General features: G+C 38.2%; 1 protein-coding gene across 2 annotated transcripts in view; it reads left to right on the forward strand.

The window, feature by feature from the left end:
- RPAP2 (RNA polymerase II associated protein 2) overlaps positions 1 to 12,707 on the forward strand; it is an 84,730-nt gene extending 72,023 nt beyond the window's left edge. Inside the window, exons 12-13 of one of the 2 annotated variants that reach the window (XM_059926300.1) lie at positions 8,522 to 8,671; positions 11,973 to 12,707. In XM_059926300.1, the coding sequence (XP_059782283.1) occupies positions 8,522 to 8,663 (142 nt within the window). In that variant the 3' untranslated portion in view covers positions 8,664 to 8,671; positions 11,973 to 12,707. Of the gene's footprint in view, positions 1 to 8,521; positions 8,672 to 11,972 lie in introns of those variants that run through there. The other variant, XR_009503845.1, reaches the window with a different exon arrangement.
- The last annotated feature ends 10,655 nt before the right edge of the window (positions 12,708 to 23,362 follow it).

Here is a 23,362-nt window from a genome sequence, read left to right on the forward strand (position 1 = left end):
ATATTCTGAAATATTCTAGCAGGAAGATGCCACTACGTGCGAGCAGGAGGAGTCAAGAACATGTTTCCTCCCTTCCTTCCTCTAAAAATGAAAGGAGGAACATTTTATGAAGAAGAAAACATATTTCAGTAAGCACAATAAATTAGTGACCTCTTAAGCTATTTCTTCATTCAACAACTAATTAGTGATCATTTACAATGTGTCAGGCATGAGGGATACAGTGAATGCAGTGAATACACGAGTCATTGTGCTCGTGACATTCACCTTCTTTTGGATGAGAGATAGACGGTAAACAAGCAAACAAATAATAGAACTAAATAATAGTAAGGACTATGAGACAAATAAAACAAGTAGGTAGGTAGAGAGGGCGAAAGTGAGGATAGATTTCACGTGGGAGAGGTGACATTTAAACAAAACAATTACATGAAGGAGAACACCATGTAGAGATCTGGGGGAAGAGCACCCCAGGAAAGAAAACAGCCAGCCCTTAAGTGAGGACAAACTAAACCTTGGCATAATTGAGGCAAGGTTGGTCAGTTTGGCTGGAGTGGAGTCAGCCAGGGAAAGTTCTCTCTCCACCTGGTAGATTTTATGAGATATTTTTGGTTTTGTTAAGCATCTTCCATACTTAAGTGATTCAGTGTACAGGAGATCTTTCACAGACCAGACCTTGAATATCCTAGAGCCAAGTGGTTCCTTTGGATTTCTCATCTCCTATTTTAATAACTCCCATCATCAGACTTATAGTATATAAAACATTATATTAGTGACTGAGTTATTCACTTTAAATTAAAGTTGGTACATAATAATCTTCTAGTATAAGAGTTGGCAAACTTTCTGTAAAGGGCCAAATTATAAATATTTTCAGCTTTGCTGGCCCTACAGTTCCAACTACTCAACTCTGCTGTTGTAGCACAAAAAGCAGCTGTAGAATACATAAATAAATGGGCATGGCTGTTTTTCAGTTTATTTACGAAAGTAAATTATTTACAAAAGTAAATTATTTACAAAAGCAGCAAGCCAGATTTGGCCCACAGACCATAGTTTGTCCAGGACCTGTTGTAGTACACTGAGAAGTGCTAGTATGGGGTAGCAGCAGTTTCAGTTCTATAATCATTCACCAAATTATGTATTAAGAGAACAAGCCTGTGAGGAATACAAGATGGATGAGTAAAATGTGATCCCAGTCTTCCACCTTTCTGCTTGGTGCGAAAAATATATACAACTAACAATATATACTTTCATATTATTTGAAATATTTATGAAAATATTCATGTGATAGAAACAAGGAAAATAAAAGGCCCAAAGAAATTTGATTCCTCCTGTAAGTAGTTATTAAAGCAAGAGAGTGACTTAATCATATCTGTGAGAGAGGATTGTGGTGGCAATGTGGAGACTGGACTGGAGTGGGAGACCACTTAGGCTATAGCTGTAGTCCAAGCAGGAGATGATGCATCTGAATTAGGACAGGGACGGTGAGAGTGGGGGAGATGAAATGGATTCAAGAAGCACCTCAGAGGAGAATCAGCAGGATTTGGTAACTGACTGAACAAAGAACATTAAGGGTTAAGAGTTAAAGATGACTGAGATTTCTAATACTAGAAGGTTTTGATGAAGATGAGAGCTCAGAATTTCAGGTTTGAACATAATGTATTTGAGGTACCTTTTGGACATCCAAGTGGAGAAAAATCCCAAGAGAGAAGTTAAAGATTTGAATCATTGATAATCAGAGCCATGAGATGGGATGTAGTGCAGAAGAGGGTCAATATGAAATCATAGGTAAGACCTATCATTATTAATGGGCTGATAAAAAAAAAGAAACGCCAACAAGAGAGATCATAAAGATTCAGTAGGAGGAGGAGAACTGTGACAGAGAGTTCCTGAAAAGCCAAAGAAGGAGAATTCTAGGAAAGGAGGAAGTGATTGAGGACATCAAATACTGCAGTCAGCTGGAAAAAGAACTAAGAAGAGGCTTTCAGATGTGGCAATTAAGGGACCATAATTGACCATGTAAAGAATAGTTCCAGTAATAAGTCTTTGTTCATTTGTCCTTGGGCCTGGTTCTAAGCACACATAGACTATGTTGCATAGTGCTTTGTGCTTTCCAAAGCCCTCTTCCATGGTCACTGCTAACAAAAGCAGATTCTGCACAGAACCCTGTCTCCAAGCTCAGTGCAGTGCTCCTCACACCCCAGATAGGTCCTCACACCCCATTCAGCCGATGATGCCTATCATTAGGGTGGCATGTACCCTAAAAAGAATCCTTGCAGTTTATTAGTTGCATCTTTGGCAGTGGCAACAGCCAACTCTTATCATTGACCAAAACCATAACAGTCTGATAAAAAGTTATGATCTTGCCTCAGATTCATCTGTGCAAATAGGCACAGAAGCCTCTTGCTACAGAGATGACATGGAAATTCAGCAGATGTCCAGTAAGCAGTCAGTCTGGTAGAGTGGGCAGGTAGCCAGTTGCTATTAAGTAATAAAACATGTTAAAGTAGATGAGTCAAGGAATCTGGAAAACATAAAGATTATATATAGCCCTTATTCAACTTTAAATGTAAATTACTTTGGAGATAGAAGCAAATCATAATTCTTTTGAAAGAATCATTCATAAAATTATTATATTTTCAGGGTTTAGCATCTTTCTTGACATATTATTATGACTTTATAACTTGTCAAAACCATCCTTTTTTTTTGTATTAGCCTGGTTTCTAGGGAGGATATGTTAAAAGGAAAACCACAATTTTTACATGACTCCCCAAAAGTAATCCACTGGATTACTAATGTTTAGAGGTGCACAGGAACTATTAGAGTATTTATTTATTTATATCTCAGCTTATTCCAAAAAGGATTTAAGTCAACTTAAAATTTTTAGAAAGCTAACATATTTCTTATGATCATTACCTTCTGTGTTAGGGACTGGGGGATGGGGAAGAAGTCTTTTCAGTTAAAGATTGAAGGAGAAACACAAGGGAATAAATAAGGTTAAAGGAAATCTCATTGGCTAACTTTCCAGGAGTATAATTATGCAACAACTCTTAGGGCTCAAGTGTTAAGAGTAGTCAGGAAATCCTGGCTCCAGATGCCTAAGGATTGCTATCTATCTGCTTGATGACTTGCTGCAGAAATCCCCAGGTCCCAAACTGCTATTCCTGTCTCCTAACAGACACCAGACCTTGCGTGATTCCTCTGTTAGCATTTCCTTCTGCCTGCCAGCTACTAGCCATTTTTATATTTGTAGTCCTCTAGTTCTCGAAAGCAAATTTAAAACATTCTGTTTCTTCTGCATGCTCATTGAGGGCACAGTACACATCAATCAGGCAAGTAAAGATTAAATTTATATAGTGTTCTATAACCTGCAGAGAATGAAAGCCATAGCCTACAAAGTATGAAAACTTGCATATTAGCGAAGAGCATGGGCTTTTTGAGATAAGTTGCCTGGGTTCAAAGCCCTGACCTGCCACTTACTATCTTTGTGACCTTGGGGAAGGTACTTCCATTTTTTGTGCCTTTCTTTCCTCACTCATAAAATGGGAACAGCACTATACCCCCAGCATCATTGTGCAGTTAAAGGAGATAATTCATGCTTAGAACAAGTACATAGTAAAACTCCAAGGTAGCACATGGTAAATGGTATTATAATCATTATTATAATTGATTTTTTTAAAACCTGTTTACAGTATCCTACTTGACTTTTGCAATAATAACTTCTAAGGAACTTAAGTATTATTAGCCCTACTTTATAGATAGACCCTAAGGCTTTGATATTCAACTTGCCAGAAATCATAACAAGTGGTTGCTCAGAGCCCTATTTTGAGGAGTCTCAAAACAGGTCCAAGCTCATTAAGAAAAGAATGATTGATTCACCGTATTTGTCATGGGCTCAGGAGCGAGATTGCATTGTTACTTTCCTTTTTCTTTTCACTCCTAGCTAAAGTTTCTCGTTAACTCTAATTTTTCTTTATGAATTTATTTATTTATTTTTGGCTCTGTTGGGTCTTTGTTGCTGCACGTGGGCTTTTCTCTAGTTGCGGGGAGTGGGGGCTACTCTTTGTTGTGGTGCGCGGGCTTCTCATTGCAGTGGCTTCTCTTGTTTCGGAGCACAGGCTCCAGGTACTCGGGCTTCAGTAGTTGCAGCACGCGGGCTCAGTAGTCGTGGCTCGCAGGCTCTAGAGCGCAGGCTCAGTAGTTGTGGTGCACGGGCTTAGTTGCTCCACCGCACGTGGGATCTTCCTGGACCAGGGCTCAAACCCATGTCCCCTGCGTTGGCAGGTGGATTCTTAACCACTGCGCCTCCAGGGAAGTCCCCCAAAATATTTTCTAACTAGGGTAACTGATAGACCAATTCTCTTACAAACTTTTTATCTATAATGCTTTTAATTTTCTGCTTTTATGTAGGCAAACAAGTTGAGAAATCTAGTAGTCACCATTTATTTCTAATTTGAGGGTTAAGTTTTAAACATATTAATGGCACTTTGAGAAGTAATTGAGAAAACTTTGTTTTCATATATGAGCCGAACAGTAGTCTTGTTGAAAATCAGAGAAGTTGTTTTGGATATATCATATATTTACCATCTTTAAAACACACAAAAACTAGATTTCTATGGAGCTGACAGCTGATCTGAAGAAAAAGAAATACAAATTAGGAAAGAAGAAGTAAAACTGTCACTGTTTGCAGATGACATGATACTATACATAGAGAATCCTAAAGATGCCACCAGAAAACTACTAGAGCTAATCAATGAATTTGGTAAAGTTGCAGGATACAAAATTAATGCACAGAAATCTCTTGCATTCCTATACACTAATGATGAAAAATCTGAAAGAGAAATTAAGGAAACACTCCCATTTACCACTGCAACAAAAAGAATAAAATACCTAGGAATAAACCTACCTAGGGAGACAAAAGACCTGTATGCAGAAAACTATAAGACACTGATGAAAGAAATTAAAGATGAAACCAACAGATGGAGAGATATACCATGGTCTTGGATTGGAAGAATCAATATTGTGAAAATGACTATACTACCCAAAGCAATCTACAGATTCAATGCAATCCCTATCAAATTACCAATGGCGTTTTTTACGGAACTAGAACAAAAAATCTTAAAATTTGTATGGAGACACAAAAGACCCTGAATAGCCAAAGCTGTCTTGAGGGAAAAAAACAGCTGGAGGAATCAGACTCCCTGACTTCAGACTATACTATAAAGCTACAGTAATCAAGACAATATGGTACTGGCACAAAAACAGAAACATAGATCAGTGGAACAAGATAGAAAGCCTAGAGATAAACCCACACACCTATGGTCAACTAATCTATAACAAAGGAGGCAAGGATATACAATGGAGAAAAGACAGCCTCTTCAATAAGTGGTGCTGGGAAAACTGGACAGCAACATGTAAAAGAATGAAATTAGAACACTCCCTAACACCATACACAAAAATAAACTCAAAATGGATTCGAGACCTAAATGTAAGACTGGACACTGTAAAACTCTTAGTGGAAAACATAGGAAGAACACTCTTTGACATCAATCACAGCAAGATCTTTTTTGATCCACCTCCTAGAGTAATGGAAATAAAAACAAAAATAAACAAACAGGACCTAATGAAACTTCAAAGCTTTTGCATAGCAAAGGAAACCATAAACAAGACGAAAAGACAACCCTCAGAATGGGAGAAAATATTTGCAAGTGAATCAACGGACAAAGGATTAATCTCCAAAATATATAAACAGCTCATGCAGCTCAATATTAAAAAAACAACCCAATCCAAAAATGGGCAGAAGACCTAAATAGACATTTCTCCAAAGAAGACATACAGATGGCCAAGAAGCACATGAAAAGCTGCTCAACATCACTAATTATTAGAGAAATGAAAATCAAAACTACAATGAGGTATCACCTCACACCAGTTAGAATGGGCATCATCAGAAAATCTACAAACAACAAATGCTGGAGAGGGTGTGGAGAAAAGGGAACCCTCTTGCACTGTTGGTGGGAATGTAAATTGATACAGCCACTATGGAGAACAGTATGGAGGTTCTTTAAAAAACTAAAAATAGAATTACCATATGACCCAGCAATCCCACTACTGGGCATATACCCAGAGAAAACCATAATTCAAAAAGACACATGCACCCCAATGTTCATTGCAGCACTTTTTACAGTAGCCAGGTCATGGAGCAACCTAAATGCCCATCAACAGAGGAATGGATAAAGAAGTTGTGGTACATACATACAATGGAATATTACTCAGCCATAAAAAGGAACGAAATTGAGTCATTTGTTGAGACGTGGATGGATCTAGAGACTGTCATACAAAGTCTTACAGTTGTTTTTCTGAAGTAAGTCAGAAAGAGAAAAACAAATATCATATATTAATGCATGTATGTGGAACCTAGAAAAATGGTACAGATGAACCGGTTTGCAGGGCAGAAGTTGAGACACAGATGTAGAGGACAAACGTGTGGACACCAAGGGGGGAAAACCGCAGGGGGGTGGGGATGGTGGTGTGCTGAATTGGGTGATTGGGATTGACATGTATACACTGATGTGTATAAAATTGATGACTAATAAGAACCTGCTGTATAAAAAATAAAATTCAAAAACTAAAAAAAAAAAAAAACACACACAAAAACTAGATTTCTGTGGAGATGACAGCTGATCTGACTGCTCTGACTTCTTGTTTTTAGCCAGTGCTATCCCATCACCAGTATCTTTGGTCTTCAGCAACTTGATATTTTAATGTTGACATCACCTACGTATGAGAAAAGCCAACAGAGCTGACTTCTGGGTTCCACTTTCTCTGCAGGAAAATGCCTCAGGAAAAGCTGGGCACAACTGCCTATAAGTTCACCCAAGTACCCAGCTTGAGCTTGGCATTAGAAGACTTGGGTAGTCCTATTTTCAAGTATAAACTACCTTTGGAGCATACCTGCAGACAAAGCTCATATGAGAAACTGGTACTCCATCCGCTCGCTGTAAAGAAATAGAGGAGAGGTGGGGAAGGAATAAGTGGTTTTCTTGGGTAGAACTCTAGATTTCACTGGACTGTTAGAGTTACCTAGTCTCTAATTCTTGCTAAAATACCTTCAGGAATATAGAGAATCTACCACCTCCTCAGAGTCTAGGGCATCTTTGGACAATTCTAACAAATTTGTCCTTTTATTTCTGCTTTCTCTATGAGATGGCTAATAAGCAAGGAAGAAATCTGTCTCAGAAAATAACATTTCTCATTCCATACTCACTACTGTGGAATTGTTCTGCTCTGATTTCTTGAGCATTATTGATTTAAATCAGAGAGTTATTTTATTTATATTTGATGTGCCCACTGGCAACGACCAAGGTTAAATAAGCATCTGTAAGAGGTTTGTGTGGGAAGTATAGACTATTTGGGGAAAAAAGAATTTTCTTCCAAAAAACTTCCCAGAATGTTCTTGCAAAGGCTCTGTGAAGCATGCTCTCTGGAGATACAAAAACTTATGAAAAGGAACAGTCTGCACAGTTTGTGATTAGATATTTTTCACTTTTTTAAAATCATGTTTACTAATCACATTCAATGAAAATTACTTTTAAGAATCTATTATAGGACTTCCCTGGTGGCACAGTGCTTAAGAATCCACCTGCCAATGCAGCGGACATGGGTTCAAGCCCTGGTCCGGGAAGATCCCACATGCTGCGGAGCAGCTAAGCCTGTGCGCCACACTACTGAGCCTGTGCTCTAGAGCCCGCAGGCCACAACTACTGAGCCTGTGTGCCACAACTACTGAAGCCCATGCACCTAGAGCCCGTGCTCCACAACAAGAGAAGCCACTGCAATAAGAAGCCCGCACACCGCAGCAAAGAGTAGCCCCTGCTAGCCACAACTAGAGAAAGCCCATGCACAGCAACGAAGACCAAACACAGCCAAAAATAAATAAATAAAATAAATAAGTTTTTTAAAAAAAGAATCTATTATATGTAATCAGTCTTTAGGGATATTTACTGGAAATGGTTAGAGAAGAAAGCATTGTGTTCCTTGTGAAGTTTGTATTAAGTGCCTTTTAAGATGAAATTCATCTGTTTAGTGTTACAAAAATTAAAATGTTAAGGTTTCATCCAAAAGGTAATCTTGTTCTTTGTCTTTTTTTTTCAGGTGATATAATCTAAACAGTTGATATAAATTATGTTTTTTAAAGCAGTTCTCACCTCTAAGCTTCTCTACACAACCTCCTTTCACCATGTGGTTAATTTTCTTTTCTGGGCAGAATTTTGGTAGTTTTTGCTGGCATAATGAAGAACATGTTTTGGAGTAAGGCTTTTAGGCTTCTTTCCTTATGTAACAATATGTTTGATTTTTCAGTCTTTTCCTGAGATTTCTCTTCAGCTTTAGTAAAGCCTTCTCTCTCTGGGAATTTTGTTAAATCAGAGAGACTTCATTATCCTCACAAAAATCCCCTCTGCCATGTTAGAGACTGGAGCCCCTTAGTCCTTCCAATTTCATGGATATGCATTTAATATTTTTGGTGTTTCAGACTGACCTCAATTCTTGGCATTCAGAAGCATTCTCAGGAAAATGTAATGTTTACACAGTTTTTGACCACCCTGCTTGAAGAATTACACTTACAGAATGAAGACCTTGAAAGTTTAACCATCATATTTAGAACCAGCTGTTAACCACAGTGGTGAGTTGAATTGTGTTTTACTTTAGTTTTTTGTTGTTGTTGTTTGTTTTTGTTTTTTTTCATTTGTTGCCTATTTGGATTCTGTTTTCAAATTGGAAATTTTAAAAATCAAGTAGAGACCTCCAGATGACTTCAGCTTGCTATGGTAGGACACAATATCCTGTAGTTCTCAGCTGCTCCAGTCATTTCCTGTTCACTCTTGTTACTTCATGCCCATCTTTGTTGTTATTTTTCCTTTATAGGCTACCACAGTTAGTTCTGTTTCTTACAATCCAGGAAACTCCCTGCTATCAGCTTCATACTCAAATCTAGACCATCCCATCCTGCATGTCCCATCTGATGTTTCTTCCCAGCAAGTAGCAGTGTACTTCAACCAAACTACTGCAGTGATCTTTGAAAATATCCTCATCCTACTTCCCTCCTCAGCCCAGCCAATACCTTAGTCATCTCATGTGCAGATAAGCAGGTGAATTTTCAAGTCTGGCTTTGCCGCATCCTGACCTTGCTCCCAGATACATAAGCCCTCTTCTACTATCCCAAGTTTTTGCCTCTTTTTAAGAACTACCGCCCCTCAAAAAAAAAAACTGCCCATCAGAATGTCCCCTCCCTGATCCTGCCTTAATCACAACTTTCCATCTCTTCCTCCCTTTACTTCTTACTTCACATACTCTCAAGTGCTCAGATAGGTATTGATTTAATGTTATGATTAATGAAATTCATTCTGAACTACTAATGAGACCCTCTTGAGGATTTCCTCTTTTTTAACTTTCAATTATTTTTTAAATTACAAAAGCAATACAAGTTGCTTGTAAAAATTAAACAGTACAGAATTGCATGTATAATTTTAAAAAGCAAAATTCCCCCCTCACTTCTGCCTCCAGTCCTGTCTCCTTCCCAGAAGTACACTACTGACCTATATCATTTTACATTTTATTATTTGAATATTTGTTTAAAAAACACAGCTCTTCAAGTAAATCTGTAAATATATGACAAGGATATTTGAGAGCCATATTTGGCAGGCAAGAAAGAATGCCATCATCACTTTACTGAATCTGCTAGAGAATAGAAAATAAGGAATTAGCACTGTAACTGCCTCCAGACTTACACCTAGTGACCTTTTCATGCAACCCTGCTCCCCTGAGGACCCTGTAAAATAAAGACTTTTACTTAGGCAGTGAGCTCAGGTTGGCCTGTGGAAGCACCAGTTCAAAGGCCCTTCTAAGAATATAGTAAGTTTGGAGTTTTTTTGTTTTATTGAGCTTCAGGTACAGAAGACTGAATTAATCATACCCCTCAGGGTTCATGACACCCTATCTCCATTGGTTGAAAGGTTGCTTTTCCAGATAGACTGAGAACAAAGAGTGCCTAACCAGAGGTCCTTCCAGACCTGCTTTAATGAATAGGTACCAATTAAGAACCATTTTTAATTAGCATAGTTAATGCTTATATATAAACAAATGGTGTTAAAGTACTTTTTTTTTTAAAGCTGAAACTTCAAATTAGTCTTTTTATGCAATTCATGATTTTTTTAACATATTTATTGGAGTATAAATGCTTTACAATGGTGTGTTAGTTTCTGCGCTATACATATACATATATCCCCATATCTCCTCCCTCTTGCGTCTCCCTCCCACCCTCCCTATCCACCCCTCTAGGTGGACACAAAGCACCAACCTGATCTCCCTGTGCCATGCGGCTGCTTCCCACTAGCTATCTATTTTACATTTGGTAGTGTACATATGTCCATGCCACTCTCTCACTTCGTCCCAGCTTACCCTTCCCCCTTCCCGTGTCCTCAAGTCCATTCTCTACATCTGCGTCTTTATTCCTGTGCTGCCCCTAGGTTCTTCAGAACCTTTTTTTTTTTTTTTAGATTCCATATATATGTGTTAGCATATGGTAAGTACTTTTAAGGATCAAACCCAGGCCGCAGCAGTGAAAGCGCCGGGTCCTAACCACTGGACTGCCAGGGAATTCCCTAAACAATAGATGTTTTAAGTGGACTTAACAGTTGCCCTGTGATCACTGTTTTTTTTACATTGTTTATTTGTGTAAGTAATCAAAGGTAAATCTTTGCCCAGACTTTGTCAGTATTAAAAGGGACACTGAATGAGTGAGGCCTTATTACATGAGTGAGGCCTTATTACATAATTTTCCATATGAGAAATGGAGATGGTTGTGAATAGGTAGATGGGGTTTTTATTGTTGTTTGTATGATATTTGTAAACCATAAGTTCACAAAATTATTTGTGTATAATATGTCATACCCTTTTCAAGATTAGATTACTACTAGCTAGTATGTGTTAATATGCTTTCAGTTACAAATAACAGGAAAGAAAAAAAAAAACCCAGCTCAAACTAGCTTTTCTTATGGTAGTATATTAATTATCTTTTGCAGCTTAACAAATTACTGTAAAATTTAGTGGCTTAAAACAACAAACTTTTTTTTAAATCTCAGTTTCTGTGAGTCGGGAATCTGGGCACAATTTGGCTTAGGGCCTCTGCCTCAGAGTCTCTCATGAGGTTGCAGTTAAGCTCTCTGACAGGGCTGCAGTGTCATCTGAAGGCTCAACTGGAGGAAGATTCCCTTCCAAGCTCACTCATGTGGTTATTGGCAGGATTTAGTTCCTCACAGGCTGTTGAATTCGGGGCCTCAATTTCTCACTCTCTGTTGTCTAGAGACCTCTCCCAGTTCTTTGCCACATGGGCCACTCCATAGTGTGCCTCACAGCTTGGCATGTGGCTTCCCTCAGATTGAGCAAGTGAGATGAAACCCAAGATGAAAGCCACAGTCTTTTTGTAACTAATCTCAGAAGTAACATCCATCACTTTTTCTGTATTCCATGACTAGTTAGTTAGAAACTAATCACTGGATTCAGCCCACATTGAAGGTGAGTGGATTATATAAGGGGATGAATACCAGAAGGCAGAGTTCATTGGGGGTCATTTTAGAAGCTGTCTACTACAGGTGGCAGAATCATTCAGTAGTTCCCAGCTTTACAGCATACCTCACTGTCCTACTGAGAGTCTTAAACTTTTCACACTAATTGAGGGCACTTCTGAACTAATCCATGTCATTCTAGCAAGGAATGGAGGAGAGAGAAGAGGATTTTCTAATTGACCTAGACCTATCAGGGCCTACCCCTCAAGCTGAATATGAAGCTGGGTTTATTCTACCCAAACCACTATTGCTACATAATAGGGGTAAATGAAATGTATATTGGGGAGACAACACAGTGTTCCCAAAAACTGGTAAAAATATTTTAGGTGTCTTATTCAGGTGTCCTTTTTTGCTTCACAGGTAATCCGTGAAGACCAAATAGATGAACTTACATTGACCATTTCTGGAATTCTAGCCACAATAATTGTACAGTTAGAGCTACTTATCAGTCACCACTGGACAGAGTGACTTCCGCAGATAGAGGAGAACCATTATCCCAACAAGGATAACCAAGTCCTTGCATCCTAGATACAAGACATAGTATTTCTACTTATTTGAAAATGAAAGCTGAAATCTTAAGTTGAAACCTCAAGAAAATATAATGACCTATTTCTTCTGGATTATTACAGCCATCATATCAGTTGACCAGAAAATTGAGAAAAGTCCCATTTTAGCCTCATAGTCGAACTCTCCATTATAAAGAACAGTAAAGAATTAGGTCAATAAATACAATTTAGGGCTTCCCTGGTGGTGCAGTGGTTAAGAATCCACCTGCCAATGCAGGGGACACAGGTTCGAGCCCTCCCAGGAAGATCCCACATGGAGCAACTAAGATCCCGTGGAGCAACTAAGCCCGTGCACCACAACTACTGAGCCTGTGCTCTAGAGGCCACATGCCACAACTACTGAAGCCCGAGTGCCTAGAGCCTGCGCTCCACAACAAAAGAAGCCACCGCAGTAAGCCCATGCACCACAAAGAAGAACAGCCCCTCCCTGCTCACCACAACTAGAAAAAGCCTGCAGGCAGCAATGAAGACCCAATGCAGCCAAAAATAAATAATTTATAAAAATAAATAAATACAATTTAAGATGAAACCTTTTGGAAGTCTAGTCTTTATTCTTTTAAAGAAGCTGGCTATGCTATAAAGTGGTCCTGAGCAATGTACACCTGAAACTTACATAATAGGAAAAGAAAAACATTAAGAAAATGAACTGACAAACCACAGACTAGGATAAAATATTTTCAACTCAATTATTCTTAAAACTCAAAAGTAAGGCAACTCAATTTTTAAGTGGGCAAAAATTTGAATAGACATTTCAGAAAGAAGATATCCAAATGGCTTGGCATATGAAAAGATGCTCAACATCACTAGTCATTAGGGAAATGCAAGTTAAAACCAAAATTAGATGATACCACTTCACAGCCACTAGGATGACTATAATAAAGACAAAGAAAGATGGTGTTCATGAGGATGTGGAGAAACGAGCCCTAGTACACTGCTGGTGGAAATGTAAAATGATGCAGCCACTTTGGAAAGTGATCTGGCAGTTTCTTAAAAAGTTAAGCAGTTTACCATATGACCCAGCAATTCCATTCAATGTTCCATCCTAAGAGAAATGAAAACTGTTCACAAAGACTTGTAGGTGCATGTTCATAACATGATTCATACTAGTGAAAAAGTGGAAACAATCCAAATGGCCATCAACTGCAAATGGGTAAACAAAAAATTCATAAAATAGAATACTGATATATGCTACTACATGGATGAACCTCAGAAACATCATGCTAGGTAAAAGAAGTTTGACACATAAGCCATATAAGGTATGATTCCATTTATAATGAAACGACAGAAAAGGAAAATGTCTAAAACAGATGATACTAAATTGGTGGTTACATGGGAGTGGGGATCGTCTGCAAATGGCCACAGGGATCTCTTTGGGGTGATGAAACTGTTCTACAACTAAATTGTGATTTTTGCACAGTTTTATAAACTTTAAAAATATTTGTGCACTTAAAACAGGTTGAATGTAATGTATATAAATTACACCTTAATAAAGCTATTAGAAATAATAATGTCCATACTACCAAAGCAATCTACAGATTTGGTGCACTCCAATGGCATTTTTCATAGAACTAATAATCCTAAAATTTCTATGGAACTACGGAAGACCCCGAATAGCAAAATCAATCTTGAAAAAGAAGAACAAAGCCAGAGACATTACAACCCCTGGTTTCAAACTACATTATAAAGCTATAGTAATCAAAACTGTGTGGTACTGGCACAAAAACAGACATGTAGATCAATGCAACAGAACAGAAAGCCCAGATATAAACCCATGCATATATATGGTCAGTTGATTTACAACAAAGGAGCCAAGAATATACAGATGGGGAAAGAAAGAACTGTCTCTTCAGTAAATGGTTTTGGGAAAACTGGACCATTATCTCACACCTTACACAAAAATTAACTCAAAATGGATTAAAGACTTGGACATAAGACCTGAAACCATAAAACTCCTAGAAGAAAACATAGGCAGTGAGCCCCTGACATCAGTCTTGGCAATATTTTGGATTTGACAATCCAAAAATAAATGGGACTACATCAAACTAAAAAGCTTCTGTGCAGCAAAGAAAACCATCAAGAAAATGAAAATGCAACCTACTGACTGGGAGAAAATATTTGCAAACCATATATCTGATAAGGGGTTAATATCCAAAATATATATAGTCATACAACTCAATAGCAAAAAAAAAAAAAAAAAATCATTTAAAAATGGGCAGAGGATCTAAAGAGACATTTTTTACAAAGAAGACATGCAGATGGCCAGCCAACAGGCACATGGAAAGACGCTCATCACTAATCAGAGAAATGCAAATCAAAAGCACAATGAAATATCACCTCATACCTGTTAGAATGGCTGTTATGAAAAAGACAAGTAAGTGTAGGCAAGAATGTGGAGAAAAGGGAACCCTTGTGGTGTTTTGGTGGGAATGTAAATTGGTGCAGCCACTATGAAAACAGTATGGCAGTTCCTCAAAAAATTAAAAGTAGAACTACCATATGATCCAGCAAATCCACTTCTGGCTATTTATCCCCAAAAATGAAAACACTAATTCAAAAAGATATATACACCTCTATGTTCATTGCAGCATTATTTATAAAAGCCAAAATATGGAAACAACCAAAGTGCCCATTGATGGATGAATGGGTAAAGAAGATGTAGTATATATTTATGCAATGGAATATTATTCAGCCATGAAAAAGAAGAAAATCTTGCCATTTGTGACAATATGGATGGAACTTGTGAGCATTATGCTAAGTAAAATAAGTCAGAGAAAGACAAATACTGTATGATCTTATAAGTGGAATCTGTTTTTTTTTAAAAGGTCATAGATGGAATGTGTTTTAAAAAATAAGCTCATAGGTACAGAGAACAGGTTGGTGGTTGCCAGAGGCAGGGTGTTGGGGGTGGGCAAAATGGGTGAGAGGGGTTGAAAGGTACAAATTTCCAGTTATAAAATATGTAGATGTAATGTACAGCATGATGACTATAGTTAATACTGTATTGCATATTTGAAAGTTGCTAAGAGTAGATCTTGAAAGCTCTCATTACAAAAAAATGTGATATGGTAATGGATGTTAACTATACTTACTGTGATGGTCATTTTGCAACATATACAAATATCAAATCATGTTATACACCTGAAACTAATATAATTTTAAATGTCAGTTATACCTCACATACTACAATTATATCCCAATAAATTGGACAAACCAGAAGAAATGGACAAATTTTGAGAAACATACACCCTTCCAAAACTGAATCAAAAAGAAATAGACAATATGAACAGAACAACCACTACTAGTGAAGTTGAAATTTTAACCAAAAAAAACTTGCACCAAACTAAAATCCAGGACCAGACAACTTCACAGGGGAATTCTATCAAACATAAAAAGAAAAGCTAATACCTATCCTCAAACTATTCCAAAAAATTGAAGGAGAGGGAACACTCCCAATTTCATTCTATAAGACCACCATTACCCTGATAGCAAAACCAAAGACACTAAACAAAAGGAAAATTACAGGCCAGTATCTCTGATGAATATAGATGCAAAAATCCTCAACAAAATATTAGCAAACTAAATCCAACAATCCTTTTTATGAAAAGGGTCATACTCCATGATCAAGTGGGATTTATCCCAGAGATGAAAGGATGGTTCACTATCCACACTCAATCAGTGTGATACACCACATTAACAAAAGGAAGGATAAAAATCACATGATCATCTCAATAGATGCAGAAAAAGCATTTGACAAAATTCAACATCCATTAATGATAAATTCTCTCATCATAGTTGGTATAGAGAGAACACATCTCAATATAAGAAGGGCCATTTGTGACAAACCCACAGCTAACAGCATACTCAACAGTGAAAAATTAACTTTTCCTCTAAAATCAAGAACAAGACAAGGATACCTACTCTCACCACTTCTATTTGACACAGTATTGGAAGTCCAACTGACAAGAGAAAGAAATAAAAGGAATCCAGATTGTAAGGGTAGAAGTAAAACTGTCACTGTTTGTAGATGGCATGATACTATATACAGAAAACCCTAAAGTATCCACCAAAAAACTATTAGAACTAATAAATGAATTCAGTAAAGTTGCAGGATACAAGATTAACATACAGAAATCTGTTACCTTTCTATACACTAATAATGAACTGTCAGAGAATTCCAGAAAACAGTTTCATTTACAACTGTATCAAAAAGAAAATACCTATGAATAAACTTAACCAAGCAGGTGAACGACCTATACTCTGGAAACCATGAGATACTGGTGAAGGAAATTGAAGACAATACAAATAAGTGAAAAGATATCCCATGTTCATGGATCGGAAGAATTAATAGTTAAAATCTCCATTCTACCCAAATTAATCTACAAATTTAATGCAATTATCAAAATACCCATGACAGTTTTCACACAACTAGAACAAATAATCCTAAAATTTATATAGAACCACAGAAGACCCCAAATAGCCAGAGTAATTTTGAGAAAAAGGAAGAAAGCTGGAAGTATCACGCTCCCTGACTGCAGACTATACTACAAAGCTACAGTAGTCAAAACAGTATGGTAGACCTTCAAGATGGCAGAGGAGTAAGACATGGAGATCACCTTCTTCCCCACAAATACATCAGAAATACATCTACATGTGGAACAACTCCTGCAGAACACCTACTGAACGCTGGCAGAAGACCCCAGACTTCCCAAAAGCCATGTGGCTGACAGGGTCTTGGTGCTCCAGCCGGGTGTCAGGCCTGTGCCTCTGAGGTGGGAGAGCCAAGTTCAGGACATTGGTCCACCAGAGACCTCCCGGCTCCACATAATATCAAACGGTGAAAGCTCTCCCAGAGATCTCCATCTCAACGCTAAGACCCAGCTCCACTCAACAACCAGCAACCTACACTGCTGGACACCCTATGCCAAACAACTAGCAAGACAGGAACACAACCCCACCCATTAGCAGAGAGGCTGCCTAAAATCATAAAAAGATCACAGACACCCCAAAACACACCACCAAACACAGTCCTGCCCACCAGAAAGACAAGATCCAGCCTCATCCACCAGAACACAGGCATCAGTCCTCTCCACCAGGAAGCCTACACAAGCCACTGAACCAACCTTAGCCACTGGGGGCAGACACCAAAAACAACGGGAACTACGAACCTGCAGCCTGCGAAAAGGAGACCCCAAACACAGTAAGTTAAGCAAAATGAGAAGACACAGAAACAGAGCAGATGAAGGATCAAGGTAAAAACCCACCAGACCAAACAAATGAAGAGGAAATAGGCAATCTACCTGAAAAACAATTCAGAGTAACGATAGTAAAGATGATCCAAAATCTTGGAAACAGAATGGAGAAAATACAACAAATGTTTAACAAGGACCTAGAAGAACTAAAGAGCAAAAAAAACAATGAACAACACAATAAATGAAATTAAGAATTCTCTAGAAGGAATCAATAGCAGGATAACTGAGGCAGAAGAACGGATAAGAGACCTGGAAGATAAAATAGTGGAAATAACTACCGCAGAGCAGAATAAAGGAAAAACAAAAAGAATTGAGGACAGTCTCAGAGACCTCTGGGACAACATTAAATGCACCAACATTCGAATTATAGGGGTCCCAGAAGAAGAAGAGAAAAAGAAAGGGACTGCGAAAATATTTGAACAGATTATAGTTGAAAACTTCTCTAATATGGGAAATAGTCAATCAAGTCCAGGAAGCGCAGAGGATTTATCCATACAGGATATACCCAAGGAAAAACACACCAAAACACATATTAATCAAACTATCAAAAATTGGACTTCCCTGATGGTGCGGTGGTTAAGAATCCACCTGCCAATGCACGGGACACGGGTTTGAGCCCTGGTCTGGGAAGATCCCACGTGCCGTGGATCAACCAAGCCCGTGCACTAACAACTACTGAGCCTGCACTCCAGAGCCCGTGAGCCACAACTACTGAGCCTGTGTGCCACAACTACTGAAGCCCATGCACTGAGAGCCCATGCTCTGCAACAAGAGAAGCGACCACGATGAGAAGCCCGCGCACTGCAACAAAGAGTAGACCCCACTTGCCGCAATTAGAGAAAGCCTGCACACAGCAACGAAGACCCAACGCAGCCAAAAATAAAATAAAATTTTTTTTAAAACCTATCAAAAATTAAATACAAAGAAAAAATATTAAAAGCAGCAAGGGAAAAACAACAAATAACATACAAGGGAATCCCCATAAGGTTAACAGCTGATCTTTCAGCAGAAACTCTGCAAGCCAGAAGGGAGTGGCAGGACATATTTAAAGTGATAAAAGGGAAAAACTAACAACCAAGATTACTCTACACAGCAAGGATCTCATTCAGATTCGACAGAGAAATTAAAACCTTTACAGACAAGCAAAAGCTAAGAGGATTCAGCACCACCATACCAGCTTTATAACAAATGCTAAAGGAACTTCTCTAGGCAGGAAGCACAGAGAAGGAAAAGACCTACAATAACAAACCCAAAACAATTAAGAAAATGGTAATAGGAACATACATATCGATAATTACCTTAAACGTGAATGGATTAAATGCTCCAAACAAAAGACACAGGCTTGCTAAATGGATACAAACACAAGACCCATCTATATGCTGTCTGCAAGAGACCCACTTCAGACCTAGGGACACATACAGACTGAAAGTGAGGGGATGGATAAAGATACTCCATGCAAATGGAAATCAAAAGAAAGCTGGAGTAGCAATACTCATATCAGATAAAATAGACTTTAAAATAAAGAATGTTACAAAACACAAGGAAGGACACTACATAATGATCAAGGGATCAATCCAAGAAGAAGATATAACAATTGTAAATATTTATGCACCCAACATAGGAGCACCTCAATGCATAAGGCAAAAGCTAACAGCCATAAGAGGGGAAATTGATAGTAACACAATCATAGTAGGGAACTTTAACACCCCACTTTCACCAATGGACAGATCATCCAAAATGAAAATAAATAAGGAAACACAAGCTTTCAATGATACATTAAACAAGATGGACTTAATTGATATTTATAGGACATTCCATCCAAAAACAACAGAATACACTTTCTTCTCAAGTGCTCATGGAACATTCTCCAGGATAGATCGTATCTTGGGTCACAAATCAAGCCTTGGTAAATTTAAGAAAGTTGAAATCGTATCAAGTATCTTTTCCCACCACACTATAAGACTAGGTATCAATTACAGGAAAAAATCTGTAAAATATACAAACACATGGAGGCTACTAAATAACCAAGAGATCACTGAAGAAATCAAAGAGGAAATCAAAAAATACCTAGAAACAAATGACAATGAAAACACAACGACCCAAAACCTATGGGATGCAGCAAAAGCAGTTCTAAGAGGGAAGTTTATAGGAATACAATCCTACCTCAAGAAACACACCTAAAGCAATTAGAGAAAGAACAAAAAAAAAAAAAAAACCGCCAAAGTTAGCAGAAGGAAAGAAATCATAAAGATCAGATCAGAAATAAAGGAAAAAGAAATGAAGGAAACAATAGCAAAGATCAATAAAACTAAAAGCTGGTTCTTTGAGAAGATAAACAAAATTGATAAACCATTAGCCAGACTCATCAAGAAAAGGAGAAGACTCAAATCAATAGAATTAGAAATGAAAAAGGAGAAGTAACAACTGACGCTGCCGAAAAACAAAGGATCGTGAGAGATTACTACAAGCAACTATATGCCAATAAAATGGACAACCTGGAAGAAATGGACAAACTCTTAGAAAAGCACAACCTTCCAGGACTGAACCAGGAAGAAATAGAAAATATAAACAGACCAATCACAAGCACTGAAATTGAGACTGTGATTAAAAATCTTCCAACAAACAAAAGCCCAGGACCAGATGGCTTCACAGGCGAATTCTATCAAACATTTAGAGAAGAGCTAACACCTATCCTTCTCAAACTCTTCCAAAATATAGCAGAGGGAGGAACACTCCGAAACTCATTCTACGAGGCCACTATCACCCTGATGCCAAAACCAGACAAAGATGTCACAAAGGAAAAAAAAAGGCCAATATCACTGATGAACATAGATGCAAAAATTCTCAACAAAATACTAGCAAACAGAATCCAACAGCACATTAAAAGGATCATACACCATGATCAAGTGGAGTTTTTCCCAAGAATGCAAGGATTCTTCAATATATGCAAATCAATCAATGTGATAAACCATCTTAAACAAACTGAAGGAGAAAAACCATATGATCATCTCAATAGATGCAGAAAAAGCTTTTGACAAAATTCAACACCCATTTATGATAAAAACCCTCCAGAAAGTAGGCATAGACGGAACTTACCTCAACATAATAAAGGCCATATATGACAAACACACAGCCATCATCGTTCTCAATGGTGAAAAACTGAAACCATCTCATCTAAGATCAGGAACAAGACAAGGTTGTCCACTCTCACCACTATTATTCAACATAGTTTTGGAAGTTTTAGCCACAGCAATCATAAAAGAAAAAGGGAATAAAGGAAAAAATAAATAAAAAATAAAAGGAATCCAAATCGGAGAAGAAGCAGTAAAGCTGTCACTGTTTGCAGATGACATGATACTATACATAGAGAATCCTAAAGATGCTACCAGAAAACTACTAGAGCTAATCAATGAATTTGGTAAAGTAGCAGGATACAAAGTTAATGCACAGAAATCTCTTGCATTGCTATACACTAATGAAAAAATCTGAAAGAGAAATTAAGGAAACACTCCCATTTACCATTGCAACAAAAAGAATAAAATTCCTAGGAATAAACCTACCTAAGGAGACAAAAGACCTGTATGCAGAAAACTATAAGACACTGATGAAAGAAATTGAAGATGACACTAATAGATGGAGAGCTATACAATGTTCTTGGATTGGAAGAATCAACATTGTGAAAATGACTGTACTACCCAAAGCAATCTACAGATTCAATGCAATCCCTATCAAACTACCAATGGCATTTTTCACAGAACTAGAACAAAAAATTTCACAATTTGTACGGAAACACAAAAGACCCCGAACAGCCAAAGCAATCTTGAGAACGAAAAAAGGAGGGCGCAGTGGTTAGGAATCCGCCTGCTATGCAGGGGACACGGGTTCGAGCCCTGGTCCAGGAAGATCCCACATGCCGCGGAGCAACTAAGCCCGTGCACCACAACTACTGAGCCTGCGCTCTAGAGCCTGCGAGCCACAACTACTGAGCCCACATGCCCCAACTACTGAAGCCTGGACGCCTAGAGCCTGTGCTCCACAACAAGAGAAGCCACCACAATGAGAAGCCCATGCACCGCAACTAGAGAAAGCCCGTGCAGAGCAACGAAGACCCAACACAGCCCCCAAAAAAAATTTAATAAAAAAAAAGAAAAAAGGAGCTGGAGGAATCAGGCTACTACACTACAAAGCTACAGTAATCAAGACAGTATGGTACTGGCACAAAAACAGAAATATACATCAGTGGAACAAGATAGAAAGCCCAGAGATAAACCCACGCACGTATGGCCACCTTATTTTTGATAAAGCAGGCAAGAATATACAATGGAGAAAAGACAGCCTCTTCAATAAGTGGTGCTGGGAAAACTGGACAACTACATGTAAAAGAATGAAATTAGAACACTCCCTAACACCATACACAAAAATAAACTCAAAATGGATTAAAGACCTAAATGTAAGGCCAGACACTATAAAACTCTTAGAGGAAAACATAGGCACAACACTCTATGACCTAAATCACAGCAAGATCCTTTTTGACCCACCTCCTACAGAAATGGAAATAAAAACAAAAATAAATGGGACCTAATGAAACTTAAAAGCTTTTGCACAGCAAAGGAAACCATAAACAAGACAAAAAGACAACCCTCAGAATGGGAGAAAATGTTTGCAAATGAAGCAACTGACAAAGGACTAATCTCCAAAATTTACAAGCAACTCGTGCAGCTCAATATCAAAAAAACAACCCAATCCAAAAATGGGCAGAAAACCTAAATAGACATTTCTGCAAAGAAGATATACAGATTGCCAACAAACACATGAAAGGATGCTCAACATCCCTAATCATTAGAGAAATGCAAATCAAAACTACAATGAGGTATCACCTCATAATGGTCACCATCAAAAAATCTACAAACAGTAAGTGCTGGAGAGGGTGTGGAGAAAAGGGAGACCTCTTGCCCTGTTGGTGGGAATGTAAATTGATACAGCCACTATGGAGAACAGTATGGAAGTTCCTTAAAAAGCTAAAAATAGAACTACCATACAACGCAGCAATCCCACTACTGGGCATACACCCTGAGAAAAACATAATTCAAAAAGAGTCATGTACCACAGTGTTCACTGCAGCTCTATTTACAGTAGCCAGGACATGGAAGCAACCTAAGTGTCCATCGACAGATGAATGGATAAAGAAGATGTGGCACATATATACAATAGAATATTACTCAGCCATAAATAGAAATGAAATTGAGTTATCTGTAGTGAGGTGGACGGACCTAGAGTCTGTCATACAGAGTGAAGTCAGTCAGAAAGAGAAAAACAAATACCATATGCTAACACATATATATGGAATCTAAAAAAAAAAAAAAAGGTTCTGAAGAACCTAGGGGCAGCACAGGAATAAAGACGCAGACGTAGAGAATGGACTTGAGGACACGGGGAGTGGGAAGGGTAAACTGGGACGAAGTGAAAGAGTGGCATGGACATATATACACTAACAAATGTAAAATAGCTAGCTAGTGGGAAGCAGCCGTATGGCACAGGGAGATCAGGTTGGTGCTTTGTGTCCACGTAGAGGGGTGGATAGGGAGGGTGGGAGGGAGACACAAGAGGGAGGAGATATGGGGATATATGTATATGTATAGCTGATTCACTTTGTTATAAAGCAGAGACCAACACACCATTGTAAAGCAATTATACTCCAGTAAAGACGTTAAAAAAAAAACAAAACACAGTATGGTACTGGCACAAAAACAGACACATAGATCAATGGAACAGCACAGAGATCCCAGGAATAAACCTACGTACCTATGGTCAATTAACCTACAACAAAGGAGGCAAGAACATACAATGGAGAAAAGACAATGTCTTCAGTATGTGGTGCTGGGAAAACTGGACAGCTACGTGTAAAAGAATGAAATTAGAACATTTTCTCACACCA

Source organism: Balaenoptera ricei, chromosome 1, assembly GCF_028023285.1.
Source record: "Balaenoptera ricei isolate mBalRic1 chromosome 1, mBalRic1.hap2, whole genome shotgun sequence".
NCBI lineage: Eukaryota > Metazoa > Chordata > Mammalia > Artiodactyla > Balaenopteridae > Balaenoptera > Balaenoptera ricei.